General features: G+C 41.7%; 1 protein-coding gene across 1 annotated transcript; it reads left to right on the forward strand.

Annotated features, from left to right (window-relative positions):
- On the forward strand, positions 1–25,745 carry OPRM1 (opioid receptor mu 1). Its single transcript, XM_074580454.1, has 4 exons — positions 1–506; positions 15,328–15,680; positions 16,806–17,326; positions 23,307–25,745. The coding sequence occupies exons 1-4, from the start codon at positions 160–162 to the stop codon at positions 23,343–23,345; spliced, it is 1,260 nt and encodes a 419-aa protein (XP_074436555.1). The 5' UTR covers positions 1–159; the 3' UTR covers positions 23,346–25,745.
- Positions 25,746–27,229: the final 1,484 nt, after the last annotated feature.

The raw sequence follows: 27,229 nt of genomic DNA on the forward strand, positions 1-27,229 counted from the left end.
CATGTGCCCGCACCCAGCGGCGGGACGCGCCGTCGGGGCGGGCGGGCGCCGCCGCCTCCCCGGCACCGCGCAGCGCCACAGCAGCGCAGCGCCACAGCAGCGCGCCGGGCATCCCTCGGGCGGACAGAGCCGGCCGCCGCGCTGAAGCCGCTGCGCGCCATGGCCGTCGCCTACCTGCTGGGCAATGGCTCCGCGCCGCTCCTCGCCGGCGCCCTGGAGGTCCCCTTCGCCAACGCCTCCGCCGCCGCCTGCCGCCCCGCATCGCCGCCCTGCGCGGCCGCGCCGCCGGGCGCCTGGGGCAACGCCTCGGTGGCGGCGGCGGCGGCGGGCTGGAACCGCTCCGAGCCCTGCGGCGGCGCCAATGGCAGTGCGGGCGGCGGCGGGCCCTGCGCGCCCACGGGCGGCGGCCCCTCCGTGGTCACGGCCATCGCCATCATGGCCGTCTACTCCGTGGTCTGCGTCGTGGGACTCTTCGGCAACTTCTTGGTCATGTATGTCATCGTCAGGTGAGTGCCGTCCCGCCCCCACCTGCCCTGTCCCGCAGCCCCCGGCCGCTGCCGTCGGGGCGGACGCCCCGCCGCGGGGAGCCGGGCTGCGGGCCGGCGTCCCGACGGGGGATGCTGCGGTCCCTCTCCGGCAGGCAGCGCTCAGCGGGCCGCCCGGGAGGGGCTCCTGCCGCCGCGGGGAAAGGGTAGGAGGCTTTTGAGAAAGCGCCAGAGCGGAGCGGGCGATCGGGGAAGAGAAACTTGCGATGGGGCCGTGAGGACCGGCCGGGCTGGGAGGTCCGTCAGAAACCGCTGCAGGTCCGGGGATGCTCTACGGACCCTCCGCGCTGCAGCACCTCTGCGAGCTGCTCTGGCCAACGAGGCCTGAATCCCGCACCTGTCCGCTGGGCAGGGAGGACTTAAAGGGACTTTCGCCGCTGCCTGGGAGCGTGTGCGGGTATAGGCGCGCACACGGACACCCGGCAGACATCTTCGCATTTTTCCCTCAACCTCTTCCCAAACGCACAAGCAGAATGTAAATGGCATCGCGGCTAAAAGAGTCTCTCTGCCTGGATTTATAGATCCTCTGCCTCAAGTCGTGATATATATGTTTATATTCATATGCATTTATATATGTGTGTATACATACAAGCGTATACATGTGTACAAATACGCCAGGATCGCAGCCGCTGTCCGTAATCCCAGCTTCTTGGCTGTGCTGCAGCACTTCGCAGCTTTCCCTCCCGCAAGCCCACCCGGGCTTTGACAGGTCACTCCCAACTGTGTCTTTCACGCACGAGAAATCCCACGCCCGTGAACCGGCGGCAAGCAGGTGAGAGCGAGATTAAACGGGCTCCTTTGCCCGCCTGGGAGCGGGGCGGGCGGCTTCCGTGGGGGAACACCGCCACCTCCCGGGAGCGGGGCGGCGGGACGCGACGGGACCGGGGTGATCCAGCACCTCTTCCTTCCTGGCTGCCCGTCGTTTCCAAATCAAGCAGCCGCTGAGCCCTGCAGAGCCCAGCGAGCGATGCTGAAGGCGGGGGGTACCCCTGCCGGGGCCCTTCCTGTTTCCCCAGGTCTAGAAAGCATCCCTTTTCCCTTTGAACACTGTGTTTCCCAAAGAGTCAGGGGAGCAGCCGTCGGGCAGGGGTGCCGAGGCAGCAAGGAGCTGGCAGGAGCAGAGCTTGGTGTCCAGCATCGTTTGCAGGCCAGTGGCAACGGGGTGGCTTCATGGTGGGTGCAGCGCTGACAGCGCTAGCCATCAAAAGCCAGGGGTGAGGACAGCGGTCAAGGCAGGGTGCTGTGGCTCGGCAGAGGATGATTCCTTCAGCATGTATTGGGGGTGTCACTGCAAAGCCTGTGCAGCTGGTAGACCTGGTGGGAACACAAGTAATATGCATCAGTGGTTCAAACTGCAGCAGTTCAGAAATCTGGTGGCTTTAACTATAATTTAGAGTCTTCATTTTAAATGTGCAGAGGTAGGGAGATTCTCTTCTGCCCTGTGGCAGGGAGACTCAGGCTAGCTACGTGAAGATACAGCTGCAGAAAGGCTTCTGAACAGGCACATGACTGCGATCGGCTGAGCAAGTGTTTGAATGCATTCCTCTGGGAGAAAAAGCAGATGCACAATGTAACAGAGCCAGGATAACTCTTAGAGAAATATGCTACAGGTTGTCCCTGGAATTATATATTTATACTGGGCATAACCCATACTAGGTCCGTATTTCTTACATTAATTAATTGAATTACGCTTGCACTACAAAGCCAAATTGAATGAGGCACTTGCATTTAGATTTCTATCTAAAGAGAGCATCTTTCCCCGAGATTACATCTTAAAAACAAAAACCAGAAGCAATAGGAGAAAGCAAAAATATATTTTCATTTTACAGAAGAAAACACAAATAAATTAAATAGCTTCTCCAAAACCATCCAGGAATTTTATGACAAAGGCAGGGTGGAACCCACGTCTCCTGTGCAAGAACAGCTTTCAGAATGACAGAGTTCCTTCCCAATTAATATCATGCAGCTGTTTACCAATTTGGGATGAAAAAGAGTTTACATGTTAATGGTTGAACAGGATCTGTGATTTCTGCATTTCCTTTCTGTGCTTCTTTCTCTGTAGGTTTAGTGTAACTGGACAGCAATAGGGAACTTTTCTATTTATTTCCTGTTGCAAGCTATACTAACATGACAATATTCTGAATCATATAATATGCATACATGAAATAGTGAGCATATGTGCTCACGTTCATGTATCTTTGGATCCAGCTACAGATAGGAGGCAAAACTGTCACTGAATTCAATTTGGCATTGTATAAAGCTCCCCTTCTTTATCTACCTTTCACACCACGCCTGCTCAGGAGGAGCAAAACACTGAAGTTCGTATTAATTCTGAGAAGAATCAAGACTACTACAAATAAGATTTTAAAGTGATATTGGTACCTAGATAGCCTTGAAAATACTAGGAGTTGGGAGGTAAGTGCTTAGATATTTGAAACTCTGTCCCCACTCACCTTTCAGAGTCCAGCCCCGGTGAAAGCAACAGTGACTTCATATTCAGTGTGCTGCACACTAATATCTCATGTTCAGGTTCTTTATAAATATTTTTAATAACTATTATATTATTCTTATAAAAATTATTATTCTTTCAACTTTTCCATATGAGGCAGATCCATGGGTTTGGAGCCAGAGCCGTGCAAGTGCTTGCCTGATGTGGCACTGACACTATCAGTCCACAATGCCACCCTGTTATCCCAGCAGGGGTCAGAAAGTAAACATTTCCAACAAGGAGATAGAAATGTATTGTCATTATTGATACAAAAGTCAGGCTCTTCACGCAAAGCAGTTCCATAGATTTCCAATTTATGTACCTGCTACTTTATAATTAATGCATTCTCATCCACCCTCCTCATTCTCGCAAATGGTTCCTGTTCAGATGAATACTCTCATCATTGAATTAATATTTACGTGTTGTATCTGTAGTGTGTAAGGCTGAACCTCATGTCACTAACATTGAGCTGTTTCCTTTGTCAAGTACCAAAAAAATGTCTTTTGAGTGACAGCAGTAATAGTCAGGTTTTACTGCCAGCTATGAATTTCCTGTAATCTGAAAAATCTTAAGATAATTTTTATTATCTGTTTTCCTCACGTGCTTTGTGTAAGTGTAAATTACTAAAATGAACACAGTGTTGTTATGGCTATGTCAACAGCAAATGCTACTTCTAGCTGCTGCAGAGTACAACGAGACAGTGTACAATTAGTACCATGTGGTATTGAATAAATTTACACAGTAATCTATAGGCTTTTCCAGCTTTCTCATCAAGTCAGTGGGATTAGTCACACATTAGAGTGGGAAGAAGAATATGCCCTGTGATTAAGGCAATATGCTAGAAAGCTGTAATAGATCATAGATGAAAATGTTTAGCATCACTGGTCTGGAAGGGAGGAATAGCTCTTGGATGCCCCTGTCCTCCACGGTGCTGTGCCCTGAGAGGACTGTAATTCCACCAACAGCCGCTAGTCAACTCAAGTCGAGTGATTCCTTAATTGCTTTGCTATTAATTTTGTCACGTATCATAAACAAAGGGGCCTCAGGTTCTCCGTGATCCTTCGCAGGAGGAAAGAAATGTCTTGTTTCATTACGGTAAATGATTGCTCTGGTTAAAAAAAAAAATAAATAAATAAAGCAGGGAGAGAATTTGTCTCTGAAACAGACACTTCTTTCTACGTTTCTCAAAACTACCTCCCAATAGCGATTTGAAAAAAAAGAGCTGTGACTTAAACATCACCTAATCTGGAAAGACTATGCAGTACTGAAAGCTCTGGTTACTTCTGCCCAGCTCACTCACACTTCAGGAAAACTGTTTTGCTAAGTAGAACGGAATTTGGAGTGAAATTTCAATTGTAGAAAGAATTGATGACACCAGAGGAATAAATATTCTCAAGCATGTGCACAGAAAGGGAAAAGTGAGGGGTTTGGAAAGGCGTCATAACATCCGAAATGGAAAGAGTCTGTTTAAATAAACTGAAAATGATCCCAAGCTTGAAAAGTGTCTGAAGCAAAGCAAGGTTTTCTAAAAAACAGGGGTTCTTTGCAAGGAGACATGGAGTTACGGATGCAGTGTGAAAGAAGGCCTACAGCATCTCTCAAACCAAGAAATGCATGAAATTCATTCTTTTCTTTCCCGTCCACAGCCGCATGAACTTCTCTGCATTTGGATGGCATTGCATGTGCGAATGTGTGTCCTGCCTGTTCCACTGTCTGCAAAGAAAAGGTCCCACCCCATTGCCAAGAGCTGTTAACTAAAGCTACGGCACCCTTAACCAGTTAGGTCAATTATGAATTGATACTGCTCACCAGCAAGAGTCAGAGAAGATTTGGGGATGGGACGGAGGGAGACAGAGCGGAGGGAGACAGGTTGGGCAGGAACAGGACAGGAGCCGAATTAAATGAGCAGCGTAGTGAGGGGGTGACCCTCAGCATCCTGCATTACAGAAAGACAGGTGTCCCTGTTTGCACACTGCTTGTGATACAAGTTTACCAACCTCTGCTAGTGGGTAAATGTTTGACTAGCAAACTGCTTGCCTCCCTCCCCCAAGATCAGGGGAAGCAGACAGGTAAAACAGCATGGATACCTTTGTATTTTATTATATTTTTTTTTAAATTATATTGGCACAGCTATGGTCAAAATTTGGCCCAAAATACATTAGCCTGCAACGTGGAGATAACCCCCCTCTCCCTGAGGGAGCAGAGGCGACTGCAGGTAAAGTGAGAGCAGCAGCCAGCTCTGCAGCCCCACATTCGTCCCCAGACCCTGTGCCACCCTGTGCCCTGTGCCGCTCCCAGCCAGGTCTCACCCACGGGACAGCACACCTGCCCCAGGAGGACAGCCCTCTCTGCTCTGCTAGCGGCTACCCCCGGGCACTTCTGGGCAGAAAACATCCCCTCTCACTCAATTTCTCTTGAAAAAGCTGTTCTGATCCCACCGTATTTTTCCTGGAGTATTATTTTGGTAATGGCTGTCATGAAAAATAATGTTAAGCACTTCCTGATTTTTTTTAATTTCATCATAAAAATAAGTCAAATTGTACCAGCTTTTCATGGCTTCAGTAAAATTGAGAAATATTGTAAGCACATATTGTTTGCATTATGTAATTATTAGCAAGCTAATGACTAATAAGCTAATTATCTAACATAATTGTGAAGTACTGCTTTATTTTAACTTACAGTAGTTTTTCAAATCATCAGGCAAAGCTTCTGCTGAACGCTGTTGATAAGCTTTTAGAATCTTTCTAGATCAAAAGGTGGCATATTTACAAAAATCTCAAACATAACAAGATGTATGCCCGAATGTCTCAGAATCATAGGCTAGCTAACTAACCTCTTTTCCAGCCATGGGCACCAGCTGGTGTGTAGTCGGAGAGTGGAAGCAATAGGAGCATCACTGTGAGAGTCATTCGAACAGTCTGTTAGACCGCAGAGGGACTTTCTGAGCTGGAGTTTGCATCAGCATTTTATTCAATAGCTTTTTGTCAACATTTCTACCATGCAGCAGTCAAAAAAAAACCCAAAACAACAGAATCAAAAATAATGTTGGAAAAAAAGGTCACAAATACTACCATGTCTAAACAACGCTGGTTTGAAACAAACATTTTCTAAAGTTAAATTTCAGAAACCTGAAACCTTTTTAATGATTTTAAGTTGGTTATTTTTAAGCTTAGGTGTTCTAAGATGGGTATTATAGGGATCCTCATTAACAGACATTTTCAAAAAATGATTTACTTTTGTTATGATTGCAAGTGAAAATAAGTTTTCAGTCCTTGATTATTATAACTATATTTTAAAAAAAATCTGAAAGCAACTATTTTCTGAATTGCTGTGATTAGGCTGGTCTCAAACGGACTTCTTTTTATAACTATCTGTGCCTTCTTTGGTTTATACCATGAAGTTTGGATTTGTGGTATTCTAAGCAGGGCTGCTATTATCTTTCAAAAAGCCTGCTCCCTTTTGGAAGTTGGCTTTTAATGGTGTTCACTAGCAAGGAGTTCCACAGCTTAGCCCAGGTGTGTTAAGAAGATTCTTATTCATCCGTTTAATGTTAAACACTTTTAAATTTTGTTTATACTTCCCTTTGAATATGCATGATGAAAAAGGTAAGAATGACAGGCTGTAGCTTGTCAGGTAACTGTGAAAGACATGAAATAGCATATTTTGTCCACCTTCTCACTGAGAAGTGTTCAATTATCAGCTATAAGATCTTGTATCTCAGATCAGGAATAAAACTTCAAAACAAAAATGTTTGTGTAAAATGGAGCATCTGCTTCTCAATGTGTTGTACGGAGCAATCTCAGCCGAGAGATATCTCTTAAGGGGGAACAGGGAGCAGCAATGAGGTATCTTTTCCTGTTTTCCCCTTGCACAGTACTAACCTTCAGCACTGGGATGTGCTGCCTCTACAGAAAAATCATGGAAGAAGCCAGTTACCCAAATTCTTCTCACAAGGTGATGGTCTCAGTCTTCCCCTCAGAGCCCCAGTTTCAGACGCAGTCTCATCCTTGTCAAATGGAGACTAAATCTATGATTCACGGTACTTTTCATCTGGTCTTCTCAAAAGACATAATTGTGCTCTTTCTCTCTGTCATGCCTGCCTCCATCATCGCCTGCATTTCCCCATTCTGCTCATCATGGCCAAGTCTTCCTCTGCCTTTATTCTCTCTGCAGTCTCTTTTTCTCATCTCTGTCGCTCTTTTACAGATCACACTCGACAGCTTCACTGGAAGATCCCTACAATACCTTGTATACTTAACATTACTTTGGTCTGTATAGTCTATGGCATTGCCTCAAGCCCCGTGCTACCTCTCCGATACCCTCTTACCTCTGCTGTTCCCCATCACACCTTTAAGGATCTCACATCTACCAGTGGTAAAACTGTCTTCAAAGGTTTCCCCGACAGCTTCCCTGCCAAGCTGGGGATGTTTCACGTACACCTGAGGTGATCAGTCCACAAATCGGGAGGAGGGAACCAGCACCTGGAAACCAGAGAAAATACCTGTTTACTTATCCCCCCTAGAAAAATGTCAGCACAGTTATCATAGCTGTAGTCAGTGGTTTTACTGTCAGTCACGCTTCTGACCCAGGTAGAAGGGAGAAAGTTCAGTTGAAGTCACAGACAGTTTTCCTTTCCATGTCTTCCTAGCAAAGCAAAAATTTCAGCAATAAGCACCCGCTGCTGGATAATGACAGTATATTGGAGTTAGCCCTATTAGCACCATTGATTTATTTCCGAGAGATGTGTTACACAAAGACTGTGAAAGCAGCAACCTTTACTGGAGACCCATATACGCCTCAGCGCCAGGCAAACAGAGACTCAGCTAAAGGTGGTTTAACAAACAGGCCAGATTAAGTCCTGGAATAATTTGCAGATAATTTTTCCCCCGTTTAACTAGGGTGGAAGGGAAGGAAGTGTAGCAGCAGATGAGTGTTTGGGCATTGGGGCATGTATGTCACTGTAATTTGTTTTTTGTGATTACGTAGCTTCTTGTGGTGTCTGGGAAAAAAAAAAGAAATGAGGGTAATGGGAGTTATAAAACATCGCAACATCTTAAATCTTTGTGTGGCAAGTTGATATGAATATATCTATCAAGACCTGTTCTGGCAGGTTCCCCTCCCCTTTTTGGAAAAAGAATGCATCGCATCGGCTTTATTTTGTATAAATTTCTGCCAGGATATTATGCATACAGATGTAATTTTAAAAGGGATGAAAATAATAAGAGAGAAATAATAAAGTTGTTACCTGTTATGACTGCTGTGGAGTTTGTGTGTTCTGTCTGAAGTAATCTCCTTGCTCGTTAATTCTGTCAGTCAGACACCAAGGAAAAGGACCAGCCTTCCTCCCCAAAATAGCTATTTTTCCTAAAGAAAGAAGTTTGTTTTGTTTTCTCTGAGAAGGGACAGACTCATTAATTCAAACTAAGTAGCAGAAAGAGGACCTCTTTATGCTGCCTTTCTGTAGAAAAAAAAAGCAGGAGAGCCATAAAAAAAAGCAACAAGTGAATTTTAGCCCAAAGCCAGTACAGAATTGTAATTAATTGAAAACAGGATGAGTCAGATGTTCTCCCGACTCTCTTGGCTCCCGACATTGTTCCCAAAAAGACCTGCACAGGAGTCTGAAGAAAGCTGACTCCGCCTAAAAGGCTTTTGTTTAGCTCGCTCTCTTCCACCGCTGAGTTGTGAGAGAAGTCACTAATTGGTTCTGAGAACAGGAGAAAAGGCCTGAAGCCCATGCTTCTTCACGAGGAGTGGTGGGCTCTGCCTGCTTCTCCTGCCTGGGTCCTGTAAGCAAATGCTGGTGGATTTCCACATGCTTTGGGACAGCCCCTGGTGCAAAGGAAAGGACACGCTGGGAAGTCAAAGATGCTAGCAAGATAACCCGAGCGCATTTTGGTGAAAATCTGGATTAATTTCACTTGTGCTATGGAGGAGAATAAAGTGGAAAAGGAACTTGGCAGCGTGAAAACGAAGTATTAGGGAGAAAAGAGGTAGCAGCTAAAGCAGCTACAGTCCAATGCTTATCTGCCCTATGTTCAGATACACATTCAGCACATACATTCAAACTCCTCCAGAAGATGGACATCCCCTTGCCACTGTGTGAGGAAGGGAGGGGAAGGCTGCTCCAGCATAATGGGTGTGGAGGCCTTTCTGCATTCCCCACCGAGTATGTCAAATACGGAGGTCTTGCTATTTTAGATCTACTACACCCCCTTAGTATGTCATGCCTTGACACCTGAAGTGATGCTTGGTGTTTGTATGTCACAGAGGTGACCAGGTAGCACCATGCTGGGAGTCAGGATGCAAGGCTTTAACAGGAGGAAACAACCTCTGCCTCTGTCTTTCTTAAAGGCAGTAAAATCTTGTTCCCTTCCCTAGTTCAGCTTTTACCCTCAAACTCCGTATCAGTGCAGGAAGTAAGTAAATGTACCTGCAAAATGCACAATTTCATTGTAACTAAGTGTGAACATTTTCTGCTATGATGTTGTTTATGGGTTTATTTGTCGTTTGTTTGTTTTCCCTGAGGGCTTATTATTTTTAAATTACATCCTTGTATATGATCTCTTCAAAAGAATATAAATCAGAAGGACCGAGTAGATTGTTAACCGTAGTATTGCACCTCTGACCTGGGTGGTCTGACCGCATAATAATGTGTAAGTGTTGTGCACAAATTTATGGTGCTTGTACCCAGAGCTTGAATTTCATGGCTCAAGGCATAAGCATTCTGAAATATCCCTGAATAGAAAAATCAAAGACCAAATCTTCAGGCTAATTAAATCATATTGTCTCCCAGACAGATAGGTTAGGCTCAGACAGAATATATATGACTTCAAAACTTTAATAGGTAACAGCCTGACACAGCGCACATCACAGCTGTGGCTGAAAAGCGGTATGGGTCTTCACTCCATAGAGAACCACTACCATGCAAAGGAAGAAAAAGGTCAATGAGATAGAATGGCCATCAGTTAAGTCTTTCATTTGAGAGCCCTTAGCTCAAAGGTATTTTCCAGGCTATGACTTAGCTGACAGACATCACTTCACTGTCAAACATACTCATTGGATTGGCAGAAAGGAATTGGTGTTGTGTGGGGTGGGTTTTTTTGGGGGGTTGTTCCAGGCTGTCCTGAATAGGACAAGACCTTTGTCAAAGCTGTGAGGGCTCGACAAAAAATGAAAGTACATGATTTCTCAGGAAAGCATGCAAAAAACAAAAATCCCTCTTTCCTACCATTTTTGAGTTGCATATACAAGATGCACCAGAACAGACATGGAAATAAAAGTTCATTTAAATTGGTTCAACTAGGCATACCTTACATATTTTAGTCTTCCCACCCAAGGAGACCTCAACTAATCTAATGTATGCACATAATGATTCTTCATTTGTTTAACAAGTCATTTATGCAAGAAGAACATGAATTTGAAACGCTAACCTAATCTCCTCCAGCATCAACAAGACTTATGTCAGGTTGTCTGTATGCAAGACCTAATTGCTGGCTGTTGTTTCTTTCAGCAGCCAAACCATTTTCATGAATGATTGCTTTCTGCAATGAATCTCCTGTAATTAAGCCAAGTTTTCATATATTTTGCATTGAACTTAAACACTGATCAGTTGAAGCAGGCTTTGTCTCCAAATTTGCATTCTGTGGACAAAAGCTTTCATGCCTTTGTGTTGCTGAAAGCAGTTATTACCAATCTGTCATTGGCCAGCCCATTTCCTAAGCACAAAAGGTTGTTTCACCTTTTCTCCTCACTATTCCTATTCAGATGGGAGCAGTTTTCTAGTTTATTTGTAGTGGTATGCATTACTATATTCATTGGGCTAGACATGACCCTCTCTCTGACTTCTTTGCACTAGCCTCGTGGATGCTGTAAAACTGATCTGGTAAAGAAGGGCTGAAGGGTCTGGAGGAAGGTATATTTCAACAGTCCACACAGATGTAAACGACTTGTCCAAGAAGCGACAGGGACAAGACTCAGGTGGCAGTACACCAACCGTGTCTACTAAGCTTAGAAAAAGCGTGATGCAAACTAAAAATGCCATGATTTTTTAAGAAAAGAAATGGTCTTCGTGTTATTTGTTCTTTACTTTTGAGCAATGCAAGACCTCCAAAAATTTTTGGAGGTGATAAGATGGAGACTAAACCACTGGCGTGGGCAGGAAACAGAAAGCTGTGGCACATGTCTTGCAGAAAGAGAAGGAGGCACAAGTGTGCTCAAATCTCTTTTGTCGCCTGTCTGTGAGGTGGAAAGGAAAGGCGCTTGTGGCTCCTGTTCAAGATGCTGTTACACTTTGTGCAATGGAGCTGGGGGTCTCTCTGTGTTATTTTGGTGAACCTTTTATTTGGTTTGCAAACTACTAGTGGCCCATGGACTGCCAGTTGAAGCGGTCATTTCAAGACTTCCTATTTATCCTTGAGTACCAGGAACTTAGTGACTAGCCGAGTAGGATTCTCATGATTTTCTGTATTGCTTTTTCTTATTCCAAGTAAATCTCACTTGAGTCGACCTCTACGTGTCAGATCTTCAAGCTTTAAGTATATTTTAAAGCTTTGCTGGATTGAAGATAAAGGCAAGGCTGAGTTTGCCCTACAGAATTAGACAGACATAAAGTATATTCTTACTGTTGGAAATCTGATCTATCATATACTACTACCAATAAAAAAATGCTTCATAGACAGACATTTTCTGTTATAAAACCTGCACTGAGGATATAGAAAGGGCATACTAGTGGGTGCCAGTATTATAATGAGCATAATTAATTTGAATATGTATGAAGAGCAGTATCGAGCTAAATAGTCACAAAAAATTGAATCATCGCGTTGCTCTATTAGTCTTTCAATGCAGAGCTGTAAAAATAAAATTAATGTTGCCCAAAGCCAAGTCTTTACTTGCAACCTTGCTCATTGTCATGCAAAATTTAATATACATAGTATTTCAGATGCTGAAATTTCAATGCAATCTAAATACCAGCATTCAGATTTCCATGGTTTGCATTTAAGACTCTTTATTTACACATCTGTTCATTTTTAGATTCTCTAGTGGTTTTGAATGAAAGTGCAAAAACAGTATCTGTTAAAAGATTGCATTTATAAATCCCATACTTTTGGTATTATAAGTCATACAGATACCCTGTGACTTTAATTACATATAAAATCCAGTCCCTCTGAAGTATTGACATCTCATCACATACACATCTATGTCTGGGTGATGGAAATATTTGTGCTGCTTGTTCAAATAGGTAGACTGATACCTTAGCAAAAGATATAATAACAGCTAAGATCAAGGCTTTCAAGATCTCCATTTTGAGGGACTGTTATTTTCCATGCTGTTAAAATTACTTTTAATCAGTTGCTTCAGTATTTATTTGTTCGTACCAAAAAAATTATCTGGGGGACACTGATAATCTACTTAGTTGGAAAAATACATGTTTAACAAAATGTACCTTTTAGAAATAAGCCCTGTATAAAGTCTTGAAAAATTCAATACAGAAAAACACCCAAATGCCATAGAATTCACCGAAAAGAATATTGTAAATTTCAATAGGCTTTTGTTGATTAGGCAATTGTGGAGGTAAATACTTTCTATTACCACAAAAGGTCCACTTCCTTTCTTTGTAAGAACAGTGTGATTAGAAATATAAAGATTACAGAGTACATGAAGCAAAATCCTTCATGAATAGCCTATAGAGGCCATTAAACAAAATAAGTCCAAAAACTTTTAATCTTAAACTGACAATGAAAGCAAGGCAGCAAAACTGAAAAATGTGTAGCATTTAAGCGGGATAAGGCCCATGCCAGTCCCAGTGAAGAAGCTTTATTCCATTTATTCAGAGCTTTTCTCTCCCCATCCTCTGGCATGCCAACCTGAGAGTCACTTACATATTGGTTGGTGTATTTATTTTTTTGCTGTATTAAGCATTGCCTTTAAATCATCTGAATGGCTACGATTACCGATAAATAATATTATCATCTGATGATGTGCTCTCCAGACAGAACTGTGCCAGAATCATGTGTGATGGCAGCAGCACTGAGCAGCACACCTAAGAGTGATTTCTTGTCCAGCCATAAAGATAGGGCAATCACCTCAGAGCTGAGTAGGGATCGGCAGCCTGGGCGAGGGCGCAGGATCCTCATCGCCTTTCCTTGTCTGTGCAGAACTGAGAGCCACTGTCCCTCCGCTGCTGTTGCTGCCTGAGCGGCTCAGACTGGAACAAGTTGGATATGTCTGCTCATACCGCAATCACACCTCCAAGCTGGCTCTCTGAACACAATCTTAGCTAGTCCTGGATCTGTTGTCCGACCTATGGGAAAGATGTTCATTTTTGACAAACAAGAGTCATGGCAAAAGGAGGGTAATAGTAAAGTCAATATAAAAATGTTGCTGTTTTCATTCTCCTCTGCAAGATTCTCCAGCAAATTGCCCAGAAAATATTTTCTCCTCCCTCCAAACCGTTTTTAGGGCTGCACCTTATTGTGCACCTCTCCCACACAGCAATCCTCTACATTTTTTCTAAATAATTCCCAGCAGAGAGGGGCATGGATGCTTGCAGCATCTACCCCTTCCTAAGTCAGTGTTAACAATCTGTTGGATAAATGTAGTGCTCCTGTAAGAAAAGCTTTTTAACGTACTTTCAGGATATAGCTTGGAAGTATCATACTCAGATCATACTTTCTCAAGACAGCAGTCAAGAAAGAGCTTGAAAATCTTTTTTTTAAAAAACACCCTAAATTTCAGTTAGGATTACTAGTGGCTCCTCACGCACAGTGCTAGAAAATGAGAGAACAAAGCCGGGCAAACTTCGTCAGATGTTCACCATAAAAGCTATCTAGGTACATTCAGCATGAAGTCTGAATTTCTCCAGACCCTACCAAAAAAGTTCCAAGTGTATGTTCCCTACACAGCCCTGTCACCGTGTCTTTGCAGCTGACTCGTGTTCTAAAGAGATCAAAGTCAGAGACAAAAACCATGAAATACTGTATTTTACACTTTGTCTTCTCCAGCAGGTTGCCTGAAAGATCTTTTTAAATGGGCTGTTCCTCTTGCAAATCACTCCATAAATTGTAAAATGTTTGATCAAACACTGTACTTGTTACTTTGCAGAAACAGAAGGGAGTTTTATCAAAAGAGCAATCCATCTGTCCCCTCAAAAGCCAGTGCCCAGCAACCTCAGCAGCAAGCAGGACAGCAGGGCAGCATAGCCAGGAACATTACTTAGAGTGAGACAGTCATTGTACCACTGCAAAAGTATAGCATCCTCATCAACAGTGCATCTCAAGTGCTGCTCAGGTGACACAAGGAGTTGAAAGTGTAAAGGGCGCTACACAAAAGTTGATGAAAATAAAGAGGAATTCGGACTCTACTTTTAGCAATGCAAGCACAAATTAGAACATAAAAAAACTCTCCCTGCTCAGCTGTGATTGAAGTGTGAAATTCAAAATTCAAAAAGTGGGGTTTAGGTAGCTAGTGGCGCAGACTTAGCAAGAGGGAGGTGCAAAGAAGTTTGAAGACCCTTCAGCTGAGATAGGCACCATGGAGCAAAGCATGCATTCCTACCTCAAGCAACAGGGCTGCAGCATCTACCCGGGGTGGTGGTTCTATTGATATGCCCAAGGCATCTGATTAATTGCATCTGGTTAATAGCATCTGTCTTCTCATTTAGTTGGAAGAACCATCTGTCCAACTCATATAGCACATTAAGATTAGTAAAGCAATGTAATAACCATCATTACAAATGATTTTTGAATTTTATAATTATAAACAAATGAGAAAATCTTAAAAGTCTTATTTTTTAGCCACAGCAGATTTGATAATTACACTAATCTTTCTAATCTTTTAGGTACTTATTCCCTAAGGAATGATATCATTATTACTCCACAACCTACAAATGAGTTTCTCATTTCTCTACACCATAGTTCCGATACTTGATGTGACATCAGCAGACACAGAAAATCTACCCATTCAATGCAGGGTCCAGCATGTACAAATACAATTTTTTCAAATAATTTCTCAGTTCTTTAGCATCCATAATATTGTTCCTTCTATGTGTATCCTTTCTCTCTGCGCAACTTAAATTAATCTTTTCTTTCTTACACCATTTAACTAATGTTTCACTGAACTGCAAAGATTATTTAGACAAGCCTTAGCAAGGTCTTTTGGTTAAAAGCAGAAAAGATGACATTTTACAGTATCAAGCCCATTATTTCACAGGAGTTTCTTATACATGGTGCACTGGACTCAGTTTTGTTTAACATTGTCAGTTGCGGTCATTCACGTGCTTTGCTGATTTTTTTCTAGGTACACGAAGATGAAGACTGCCACCAATATCTATATTTTCAATCTTGCATTGGCAGATGCCCTAGCAACAAGTACTCTGCCATTCCAGAGTGTGAATTACTTGATGGGAACATGGCCATTTGGTACAATCCTTTGTAAGATCGTTATATCCATAGACTACTACAACATGTTCACCAGTATCTTCACACTCTGCACCATGAGTGTGGATCGCTACGTAGCTGTTTGCCACCCAGTTAAGGCCCTTGATTTCCGTACCCCCAGAAATGCCAAAATTGTCAATGTCTGCAACTGGATTCTTTCTTCTGCAATTGGCCTGCCAGTTATGTTCATGGCAACTACTAAATACAGGCATGGTAAGTCTGACTTTCATTCCTAAATTGAATATTTCGATGTTTAAACTCCTTTCCGCATTGTTTCAATTTATTGTAGAGGCGTTGAATTAACTTCTGACCTCCAGCCCGTATAAAGCAGGTGTCAGCGCAAATGGACCCCCTCAACAGTTTTGCGTCTGGCTCTAGTTGACTGGACACAGCACTGCACACGTTCTGTCTTTTACAACAGGCAGCTCCAGATCCTTCTGTGAATCCGTGCGAGTCCCACTGCCCCACACACTTACTGTAGTGTTTGGAAAAGCATCTGTGCCTGCCTGCCTCCTGCTGTGGGGAGGTTATGCACTCTCCTATGGCACAGAAGCCTGTGCTTTACCTGTGATATTCCTGCAGAAGTCGGCACTCATACATATTTTGTACATAGTCTGGCGGGACGCAATACAGAGCAGAGAACACATTCTGGATCATGGAATCATAGAATAGTTTGGGTTGGAAGGGACCTGTAAAGGTCATCTAGTTCAACTCCCCTGCAATGAGCAGGGACATCTTCAGGTACATCAGGTTGTTCAGACCCCCATCCAACCTGACCCTGAATGTTTCCAGGGATGGGGCATCTGCCACCTCCCTGGGCAACCTGTGCCAGTGTTTCACCACTGGCGCTAAAGACCTTCCAAGAAGTGACAGCACCTCAGCATAAACCCAAACCCTTCATTGTGCACAGTTAACAAGTGTCATGTCATCCTCTTCCCCATTGCCCTGAAATGCCCAAACTCTCAGCAGATACGGTGGTTAAACCATCTCTTTTTTTTTTGCCAGGTTTTATACTGAAAGTGAAAATGAGTCAAAATTTAAGCATTTATGACAATTAATCTCTTTTTCTTGTACAATATACATGCAATTCCAAGCCATAAAATGCAAAAAGGGAACACATTACTTAGGTTTTGTTTTTTCTAATTGATGTTTCTTACATGTTTTGCAGCAGTGTGTCCATGTTTGTGCCAATGACAGGTCACAAATTGCTTCATTTTAGCTGTTTGCTTAGTAAATCTTCATACATTTGCCCATGATATTTAACAAAAAAGGTTTAAAGACAAGCAAATGAAAAACTAACACACTTGTTCTTCTCTGCTGTTTTCTTTTTTTCTCTAGGCTCCATTGACTGCACACTTACGTTCTCCCACCCTGCTTGGTACTGGGAGAACCTCCTGAAAATCTGTGTGTTCATCTTTGCCTTCATCATGCCAGTCCTGATCATTACCGTGTGCTATGGGCTGATGATTTTACGCCTAAAGAGCGTTCGCATGTTATCTGGCTCCAAAGAGAAGGACAGAAACCTGCGAAGAATCACCAGGATGGTTCTCGTAGTGGTGGCAGTGTTTATCATCTGCTGGACTCCCATCCACATTTATGTCATCGTTAAAGCCCTGGTCAACATCCCAGAAACTACTTTCCAGACTGTCTCCTGGCACTTCTGTATTGCTTTAGGGTACACAAATAGCTGCCTTAATCCAGTCCTTTATGCATTTCTAGATGAGAATTTCAAAAGGTGTTTCAGAGAGTTCTGCATCCCCACTTCCTCAACCATTGAGCAGCAAAACTCCACCCGAGTCCGACAAAACACTCGTGACCATGCTTCCACTGCCAACACTGTGGACAGGACTAACCATCAGGTATGACTAGCAGTGGAGATGTCATCTCTGGATCCAGGCCTTCCGCTTGGAGATGACATGTATTCTGAAGTTACAGTTTATACTGATTTGTAGCTATTTGAAGGTCTAAACACCTTCAAGGTTGTATTTGAAACTGGTGTCTGCATACACTGAGACCCCAGTCCTGCATGGTGTTAGTTGTTCTGCCCTCTAGTTGATGCTCAGAAGCTGAGGGCTTTCAGAGGCACCTTGTATGATTGGGTCCAGCGTGCATGCACCTACACGGCACACAAAACAGTGTTTCCTTTGCAGGATGTTTACAACAGGTGACTGCTTTAGAACTGGCTGGAGAATAATCAGATTTCTCTATTCCTATTCCTTGTCTGCTGAGGGAGACAGGAGTGGGACAGAATCTATATCTCTCTTCTCCTATTGCAACAGCGACTAAAAAAGAGAAGAAATTGTAGTTGTACACTTTTGGTTGGTGTACGAAGAAGGCCTACCTGGCCTTGTTCGTCCTGAAAGAAGCGCAAGAAGTAGACAAAGGCTTGTCTACATGCAGTTCTTGTATCAGATAATTATCTGTGTTGGCTAGGGTGGGTTTTGAGATATGTATACACGTATAAATATATATACGCACATATTAGAATAGAATAGAACAGAACAGAATAGAACAGAACAGAATAGAACAGAACAGAATAGAGCAGAGTAGAATAGAATAGAATAGAATAGAATAGAATAGAATAGAATAGAATAGAATAGAATAGAATAGAATAGAATAGAATAGTTGCTAGGGACCTACAATGATCATCTAGTCCAACTGTTAGGGAGTATTGTGCCACCTTTGCTATTTAAGGTCTACTGAGAATATATCTTTTCCATGTAGAAAAAGCTTTTGAGAAGTAGGGATTTTATGGCACAGCAGATACCAAGAGAAACAGACTTTTTTTTCAGGCTATTTTTGCTTAGCTTTTGCAAAGAAGCTGTTTTGTTACATTTTCAACGTCCATGTTCCTGTGATTAGTCCTGAGAATTTCCAGTCCACATCCCTCAGTTGACATCAAGCAAAACATGAAGGCCAATCTTAACATTCATGAAAGTAACTCATGCACAGCACAAGCACTAGAAAAAGTTTGAGTCGTCTCTGTAACACATTACAAAGAACAAAAGGCACAAGCCTAGTTCATTCCTTGACACATCACCTTTCAGCAATATACTTAGGTTGCTTCTGCACCAGCTCACTGCTGCCACAAGGTAGCTGCCTCCTGCAGGTGCAGAAGTCGATGGCTTCTTGTGAAAAGAATCACATAACTGTCACTCAGCTGCTGCCAGAAAGCCCACATCAGAACGCTGTCATCTCCAAACAGACAAAATAGTCATTGCACCAGAAGAGAAGAGGAGGGAGCAGGCTAACGGGAGAAGGGGAAGCGTTATTAAGCATCTGCAGTGTTGTAGTTCACCAGCATCTGATTCATACATGCCAAACTGTGGCCTGTGAAATCAGTTAGTACCTGCTCAGTCTTAACGCACACTTTGGTGGTGGAGCAGAACTGCCAAACTTGGCATAGGCACATACATAACTGTATGTATGTATATATGTCTAGCATTTACTATGTGTACCAAAAATTTATTAGACAGAATCAGCTGTTAATAATGTATTTGTAACCCTCAGTGGAGTCAATTTTGTGCATGTGTCTGACAATAGGATTGTCTCTATATCTAGTATAATTCCAGCTTTTTACAGTGCAGGGTGTATGCACGCACCTTCTACATTTAATTATGCTTCTTTATATTATTTTTAGGAGAGCTGTAACCTTCTAAACTTCTAACCTTAGCAAAGATTAATGTGGTACTTATTGCCCAGAGGCTGAGTGAAATAAAGTCTATTTCCCTGGGCACTGAGCAAACACAGAATAGAGGATGATCCTTCCCACAAAGATCTTTCAACGTACACCACCAAGGGAGAGAGCCAGCTGAGGCAGGAGTAGACCAAGCAAGTGAAGTGAGCTTTATTGTGGCAACAAGGAGGAAGCCAGTCTCATAGTTGGGTTCTTTGTTGGTTGTTTTGGGGTGGTGGTTGTTTTGTTGTTTTTTTTTTATTTACGGGATAGTGATGGAATTAGTTAAGAGATAAAGCACATGCAAAGAGAAGTGAAGGGGAAGAAGCTGAAGGAAAAGGGAGGTGAGAGGAAGAGTGCAGAGGAGAAAGGGGAACATCGGGAATGAGGTCTGAGTGAGGTAGTAAGGAAAGAAACTGAAGCAAAGAGCCAATACGCAGGGAACAAAGAAAGTGTATGTGGAGCTGTAAAAAATTGTATGACTTCTCAGCTTTATGTACTTGCGTAGCTCTTCCTAGCAGCTAGCCATCAGTTTTCCCCAGGGCCGGGGAGAAGAAGACAACACTTGGAAGCTCATATCCTCATGGATGGCTGGAGCTTTGCATGGTCTGGTATTTGAAAGAATTTGAAGTGGCCATAAATGGGCCGGATTTCGCTTCCCTCACCACCATCCCTGCAGTCCTTGCTTCAGCAGCTGCTGCCTCTGTCACCGGTTTATTTCTGCCGGATGTGCCCACTGGGTGCTGACCTCAGCCTTCGCACTGCTGCGTTTGCTGGAGTACAGCACAGCAGCTATTGGTTGCAGTCTTTCTCACCCTCTGCAAAGTCCCAAGAATACATTGACACCAAGCCACGTTCAAAATTCTATATTAAACAACCTTTTTTTTTTTTTTCCTCCAGCAAACATGTCAGTAAGAGACAATATTTTTGTTGTCTGCTACCATCAGAATGACAGACAGGGTTGTAGGACTAATCTACACTAGAAAGGTTCTCTGGTATAGTAGTTACAAGTGTAACATCTAATTTATTTTTTTTTTCTTTTTTAAACAGAGAAAGCCCTAGGGTGAATGCAGCTTTTTCTTTCAGAAAAGAAATATAAAAGCCAAAATAAAGAAAAAAAAAAAGAAAAAAAAAGAAAAAAACAACACTGTTTTCTAAAACAGTGAGCTTTTGTAAATTCTATCAACAGGGCATTCTTTTCACAGGTAAATGCTTTCTCTACAAGAAAGTCTAGCTAGTATATCTGTATCGATCTAAGTATACTGACAAGCTCTTTCTTGTGCAGACAACGCCTCAGAGAGCATTCGGTATGAATTCTAATTGCAAGGCTGTATAGTACTCAGCACAGTTCAAGTCATTTTCGAAGAAACAGATGTTCTACAAGTTGTTTTTTTGCCAAGTGAGAATTCTTTACTTCTGCTGAAGTTAATGAGAACTGCAAGCCCTCAATCACTCAGCAGCTTAGGGCCTCACACTTAAAAATAAGCATTCACTGGTGGAAGGAACAACTGTGCTTTCTGTCAGTACAAAAGCAGTAACAGAAAACACCACAATTATTCATATTATTCTGCATTCAGATAACGCCATTTGGTCTACTTTATGGCTCTTTGACATTACCAAAACCACCTTCTAGATTAAGAGTTTGATTGTTGTTTCATCAGCATTTACGAAAAGTGGAAGAGCAAAACAAGTTCAGACCTCCTCCATAAATGTAGCTTCTTTCAAATGCACAAAGTAGCATCTGATCCATAACACTGATGGTATGAGCACTTATAGAAATAGTACGCAGTCAATGGAGTAGCCTATTTCTGAGGGAATAAAAACCACAGGCATGCAAAAACTTGAAGTGTTATAAGACTGAGATGTTTGACATCTGGGGGGAAGTATCCTGTTCAACTGAACTAACTCCTGCAGTAAAATGCACAGATTACATTTGTTCCAAATCGAGTTTAAAGGCTTGGCTCACTTTAATTTTCAGGGAGGCATATGCAGTCTTATCAGTGCATTTGCATGAAGAGTTAAAACAAGAGTAGGAGTGATGAAAGTCCTGGAAAAATGGCTTGCAAAGCAAAACCGCTTACTCTGAATTTTTCTCTGTATGACCCAATATTGATAGGGAACAGTAGTAAAGGAACAAATGCTAGTTTTTGCAGATATCTGAGGGTTTTTGATGTCATTGACATTAACCTGATTCATAACAAAGACCTTGACAAAGATTTTGAAATAGCTTTTACTTCAGATGCACAGAGACTCTGCGTATTAATTTATCTCTGAGATTAAAAAAAGTTTGAATTTTTTTTAAATTTGAAATTCATTGATAATCTTTTTTCCTGAAAACTATTTTTTCAGATGCCTTTTATTTTTGTTAATATCTGCTAATAATAAAAAATCCTAAATACTTAGGAAAGTGGATTATTAATAATTATAGAAATCTGATAAATTTAATTTGTTTCAGTGAGTTAGTTTCCTTGTGACCCATTTAAGTTTTTATAGCAGCCTCACCTGAATGTATCCAAGCAACTAAGCAAATTATGTGCAGGCACATTTTCAAGACTATTTTTCATCCTATGTAACTATTTTTTGTATTTTTAGCTTCTGCTGCTTTCTCCTTAACCACTGAAGTGTCCAAATGCCATAATGGAAGCTGCAAATCCTCCTCATGTGCTGAAAATGAGGCCTTAGATAGGTTCAGTAACCAGAAGCTTTGGTATTTCTGTTCAGCTCTGAAAGCTTTGCCCTTACTGGATTGGCAGCCACGCGCAAAAACGAAAAGGATACTGGATTAAAGAAAAACTATTTTTAAGTTGAAAACAGGAAAAGTTGAAAGCTAGCTTCAGTTTGATTACATAAATTAAGAAAGTGCTTTCTTACATTTTAATTTTCCCAGTGCTATATGACAGATACAAACAAATACGGGGAACACTGTAGAGTCCTATGCAGAAACATGACAAAAGCTGGGCAAATTCTGTAACTCCAAGCCTTGACAGATTCACATCTACCTGTATGAGCAGACACTTATCCATACGGATAAGTGAATATGAACTTCAAAATTAATTTCTGGATCTAGACTTCTCCGAAAGTTAGGGACGTTCACATTTAGAATCAGGTCAGTTTCTGGCCAAAAGGAGCTGAGGAGTAATATTCCCAATGCAGAATAAAGAAAATCCCTAAGTGTAGCATGCTGAATTGAACAAGCATTTGAGTTTTGTTGTGGTCTTGGAGAAATTTGTCTCCAAATCAGAAGTCCTAACTGCCTCCCCTCTGCCTAATGTGCTTGGAAAGCAATCCAGTTAGAAAATGCACTTTCCTTCTCCCTGCCCCAAAATCCTTACCCATGTGCTGTTGCTTTCACAGGAGCACATTCCCTCTCTTGTCTCAATCAAGTTTCATCCATGACTCTACTTTCCGTACCATAAACCCTTTATTTGCAGTGTCTCCGACCCTGTTTTCAGCAGGGTCGAGTGCTGTAGGACGACATTGGCTGGGCGGTAAAAGGGGTTGCAGACTTTTGGGACGTGCTGTGCACTAAGCGGATTTTCTTGATGAAAACATCTGTAGTGCTATTGTGCCTGTATGTGAATGGGACTAAACGTGGATACTGTGGACACACGGGGTTGAGAGGTCGTTGGATTTGTTTGCTGATGTAAGTCCATCTCACACAGAATTTAAACTAGACTTTAACTGCAAATCCCAAAGTTAGCCAATGTACTGATGTGAGCACGGAAGGTATTATTAAAATACTAACTCCCATGCAATTGCTACAAAAAGAATACAGGGAGGGAGTGAAGTCCTTCAATAGTCATGAAATTCAAAGAGGGTTTCACTCTAGAAAGAGAACAACTGGCTTGTTATGAAATATATTCTAATGCTAATTCGAATTTCAGATCTACTAACATTTCTTTACCTTTAAAGGTCAGACATGAAACTTTTCTGTGATCACTTCCTCTGCCTCTGTTGCTTTATTGCAAAAGCATAGTCTCGCCTTAGTGTCTGGGCTACCCGTTTAGCTTTATACACCAGGACAGTAGCTGCAAATGATAAGTAAATTCCGCTTTAAAAAAAAAAAACAAAAAACCACACGCACACGCAAACACACGCACAAACTTGTGGGTGGGAAGAGAACAAGTAATTGTTCATTGTACTTGCAATTTCTTTCCTTTCAGTTGGAACTTCAAGAAGCTGAAACTACTCCACTGCCGTGACAGGGTGTCCTGCCGCATAGCTCTCAAAGCCCTTGCACACCAGTGCCACGGTGTCTCTGGGCAGTATGCTATGGGAAAGTGTGGGATACACTTTCCCGCAAAAAAAAAAAAAAAAAAAAAAAAATAACTACAGAGGAAAGTGCCTGCTTTTCCAGTCTGTCAAAAATTGCTTCTGCATCACTCCTACATTGCGCATAACAGAAGCATGAAACTTATCAGCGAGCAGAGCCAAGAGGTGCGGGGGCTTGCCAGGCCCCAGTGTTCAAAACAGTCATGTTTACCAGGAAAACATACATTAGTCTAAATAAAGGTACTGTACCTGTAGCGATCTGACATGCTTTTGGCGAGTGACAGTGGTGTTAAACAGGTTGGAAATAAAAATTCAAAGGCTAGACAACTATAGTTCGAAAAATAAAGGTGAGATTTTACGTATTGGAAAAAATGGGAAACTAAGCTGTACTACTGCTGGGTATTCGATTTACTCTTAAAATTTATTTGTAGAGATGTTTTCTGTCCAGATTATTCGTGTGCTGAAGTCTCACAAGGTCATCTAGAAGAATACATTTGCAGTTCAAGAGGTCTTCTCTTACAAGGATTGCATGTCCCACAATTTCAAAGGGAAAATATTTCTTTCAGTGCTCACTTACCAAAAAAACAGAACTCCAAGCTTCGCCTGCTGCTTCTACTTCTCACATAAGAAATAGACTTTAAAATCAAAACAACAAGCTATCATTTCTTCTAAAAGAGATGAATAAATGAAAGTATTCCACGTTGTTACCGGTTGTCGAATGATCCCCAAAACAGCACGGACTCTATTAACATGAATTCCCGTGTGAATAGCAAAGTAGCGGTAAGCCTGTCAGGGCTGGCACAGGCTGCTGACGACTTCTCTTTCAACTAGTTTCCCAAATTCCAACTGCCCTGTCAGCAACTTTTCCAACTTGTAAGTCATTGACAGTCCCTATGTGAACTGCGTGGAGCGGTTAAAGCATTAGACCTTACATTTTGCTAGAAATCTATTTTTTTCTTAACCAAACCCATTATATGTTTGCTTTTCTAACTAATGTAATACAGTCTGCATCTCCATTTTGTATTATCTGCTAAACACATTAAGATTTATGGAAGAAACATTGTACTGAAGTGATTGCCACCTTAGCTGTTTTCTAGTATGAAAAATAGAAATATCCATGTAGATAATTTGTGATGCAATGGTATTTTCCAGCCATTGTTTGTTACTTGCTTTGTAAATAAATCATCAGTAGTTTACCAGGGGAAAATGTACTTTGATAAATTTAAGTGTATTCTAAAATACAACTCTATGGTATAAGTTGTGGTTTTTTTCCTTTTTATTTCTGCAGCCAAAATGTATTTCTTATTTTCCTTGTTAAAAACTCTGTAACAATATGCTTTTAATGTGAAATTGTTTGTTTCTGACACGGACTGCATAATAAAGATTGAAGGCCAAATCCTTGTAAGTTGTAAATGAAAGTAACACATGCGTTTCATCAGTGTGTTGCAGCTAAATATGTAGCCCTTTGTATCATCAGAATAGGAAACTAGATATAGCAGAAGTGCCTTAATTTTTTTCCCTTTTCTGTTGAAAATTCCACTGTGCTGTCATAGAGATTTAGTATTTAATTTTGTATTAGTTTAGCAGGATCTCCTTTACCAGATACAGTTAATCTCCATCATTAAAGTTTAAACCAAGGTTGTCACCATCCTAAGAGGTTTTGCATCTAATTTTTAAACAGTGTAAGATAAGCACTCAGAAGAATTTGACATATTGTTTTGCACTACACGGCAGTATTATTTAGATAACAAGAAGAACATAGAGTACACCAGAAATACAAACAGGATAGCATCATACAACATCATTACCATCAGACAGGTTGTGAGTAGTCTGCCATGCTCAGAAAATTTAAATACGTTGGATGACCATTTGAAGTCTCAACTGATAAATCAGAAATACATGTAATTCAACTTAAAATCATAGTTTCATGACTACTCAAAAGTTCATCAGCTTTCACAGAATTTACATGATCAATTGAAACCATTATTTGTTTTGTACTTAGAATGGAATGGAGCTCACAGGCAAAATACTACAACTTGCCTACAGGCAGCCTCGTATTTTTAAAGATATTTTAGGTTTCTACAGTCCAATAATTAATTGAGCAACCTGACTGTAAATATTTTTAGCAGTAATAATGTTGTTGTAGTCTTGATGGTCTAAGGATATGAGGAAGAAAATTTTATTAGCAGAGCATTAGCCAAAATAAGTAAAATGTCTTGTTTTTTTTCCAGAAGGCATAAATGTTCATTGGTAGTGCTTTGAAGTAAGTAGCATATTATTACACAACTTCTGTATCGTCTTTGGAAACCTTTAATAAAAATATTTATGTTTCTCATATATTTGCAACATACTGTATTCTAATACACGTTGATTAACATGTTATGCCATATATTAATAACTTCGCTTTAAGAAATGCCGTGCAATCAACCGATACCAACACCATTGCCTTGCAGGTTCTCAGATGAATTATCTGATTGCTTTAAAGAATACATTCTATTTTTTATTTAAAAAAGGGGAAATCCCAATAGCTCATTATTTAAAAAAAAAAAAAAAAAAAAGCATATAGGCAGAATTTGGTTTTGATCCAAACCACACGCGTCCCTCCTGTGCTGAGAACTTGCTGTCAGGGCTCAGCTCCAGGATCCAGCCAGGGCGGGAGCCTGCCTCCGGCAACAGAAGGACAAGGGGAGCAGAGAAACTTTCCATTTCCTGCTTCTGTCAGACGGAGGCTTCCCACCTTCTTTCCTATTAAATTAAACAGGCTGGGCACGTGCCCAGGCACTGGAACAAGTTTGCCTGTACTACTAAATCCAGAGGCAGGGTAGATCCTGGGGCTACTGCCTGGGCCCAGGGTCCCTGCTGACCTGCATGCTACTACACAATTTTGGAGGCTAAAAGAATTTACTAGCTTAAATGCAGGCTGTTTTGTCCTAGTGGGTCTCGGTGTCCCAACAATGTTACCGGGCACATTTTCTCTGTTGTTTTAGAAGAACTCGTCGTGTTTAAAAGACTTTGGTGAATTTTTCTTTATGGAGTGACTGGAAAAATTCCTCAGTCTACAAATTGATAGACGTTGTTACCTAAAACGTCCTCTAGTAAGGAGTCCTCGAGCAAGAGTGGATGAGTTGTGCTAAAATATTCTTGTTTTGTTGATATTGCAGGTTCTGCCAGATATTTTATTCGGGCATAACTATTTCTTATATCTGGAGGAAAAACAAAAAGGTGAATAATGGCCATTCAGTACAACATTTGAGCAAAACAATATGAATATGACTATTCAGTAAGGAGTAACGATGACTATTTTTATTCTCTTCTTTATACTGGTCACAATTTTACAGATCTTATTGTATAACTCTTCAGTTTCTTCTTTCTTAGCATGCTCATTGCCATTTTGAACACTTCTGAGCACTGCATGGATGGTTTCAGGAAATTACCCATAATGACTCAAGGTCTTTTGCCTGTGACAACTAATTTACTACCCACTGTTGTACACATGTGATTGGGATTTTTTTTCTCATTTTTACATTATTTTGTATATATCAACTTTGCACATCATCCATCATTTAATCCCTCAATCACCCAATACCATGAGCTCTTTGTCACATCTGGTCCAGCTTTGACTATTTTAAATAACTGTGTGTTTTTGTAAACATTGTTACTTCACTGCATGCCCCACTGAAAAATCAGAATTACCTATCAATAGTTTCCTTTCCTCAGTATCGTGGTTTAACACCAGTTGGCAGCTAGGACCACGCAGCCGCTCACGGAGTTCTCCCCCTTCCCCTAGTAGGGCAGGGAGAAGAGGGAGAAAAGG

This window comes from Larus michahellis, chromosome 3 (assembly GCF_964199755.1).
Source record: "Larus michahellis chromosome 3, bLarMic1.1, whole genome shotgun sequence".
In the NCBI taxonomy this organism is placed as follows: Eukaryota; Metazoa; Chordata; class Aves; order Charadriiformes; family Laridae; genus Larus; species Larus michahellis.

What these genes read in the sequence shown, in the direction of transcription:
- OPRM1 (XM_074580454.1), top strand. Translation starts at nt 160, where the DNA reads ATGGCCGTCGCCTACCTGCTGGGCAATGGCTCCGCGCCGCTCCTCGCC. An exon ending in GTCATGTATGTCATCGTCAG is followed by an intron (nt 507 to 15,327) that starts GTGAGTGCCGTC and finishes ATTTTTTTCTAG; the next exon opens with GTACACGAAGATGAAGACTG. An exon ending in AACTACTAAATACAGGCATG is followed by an intron (nt 15,681 to 16,805) that starts GTAAGTCTGACT and finishes TTTTTTCTCTAG; the next exon opens with GCTCCATTGACTGCACACTT.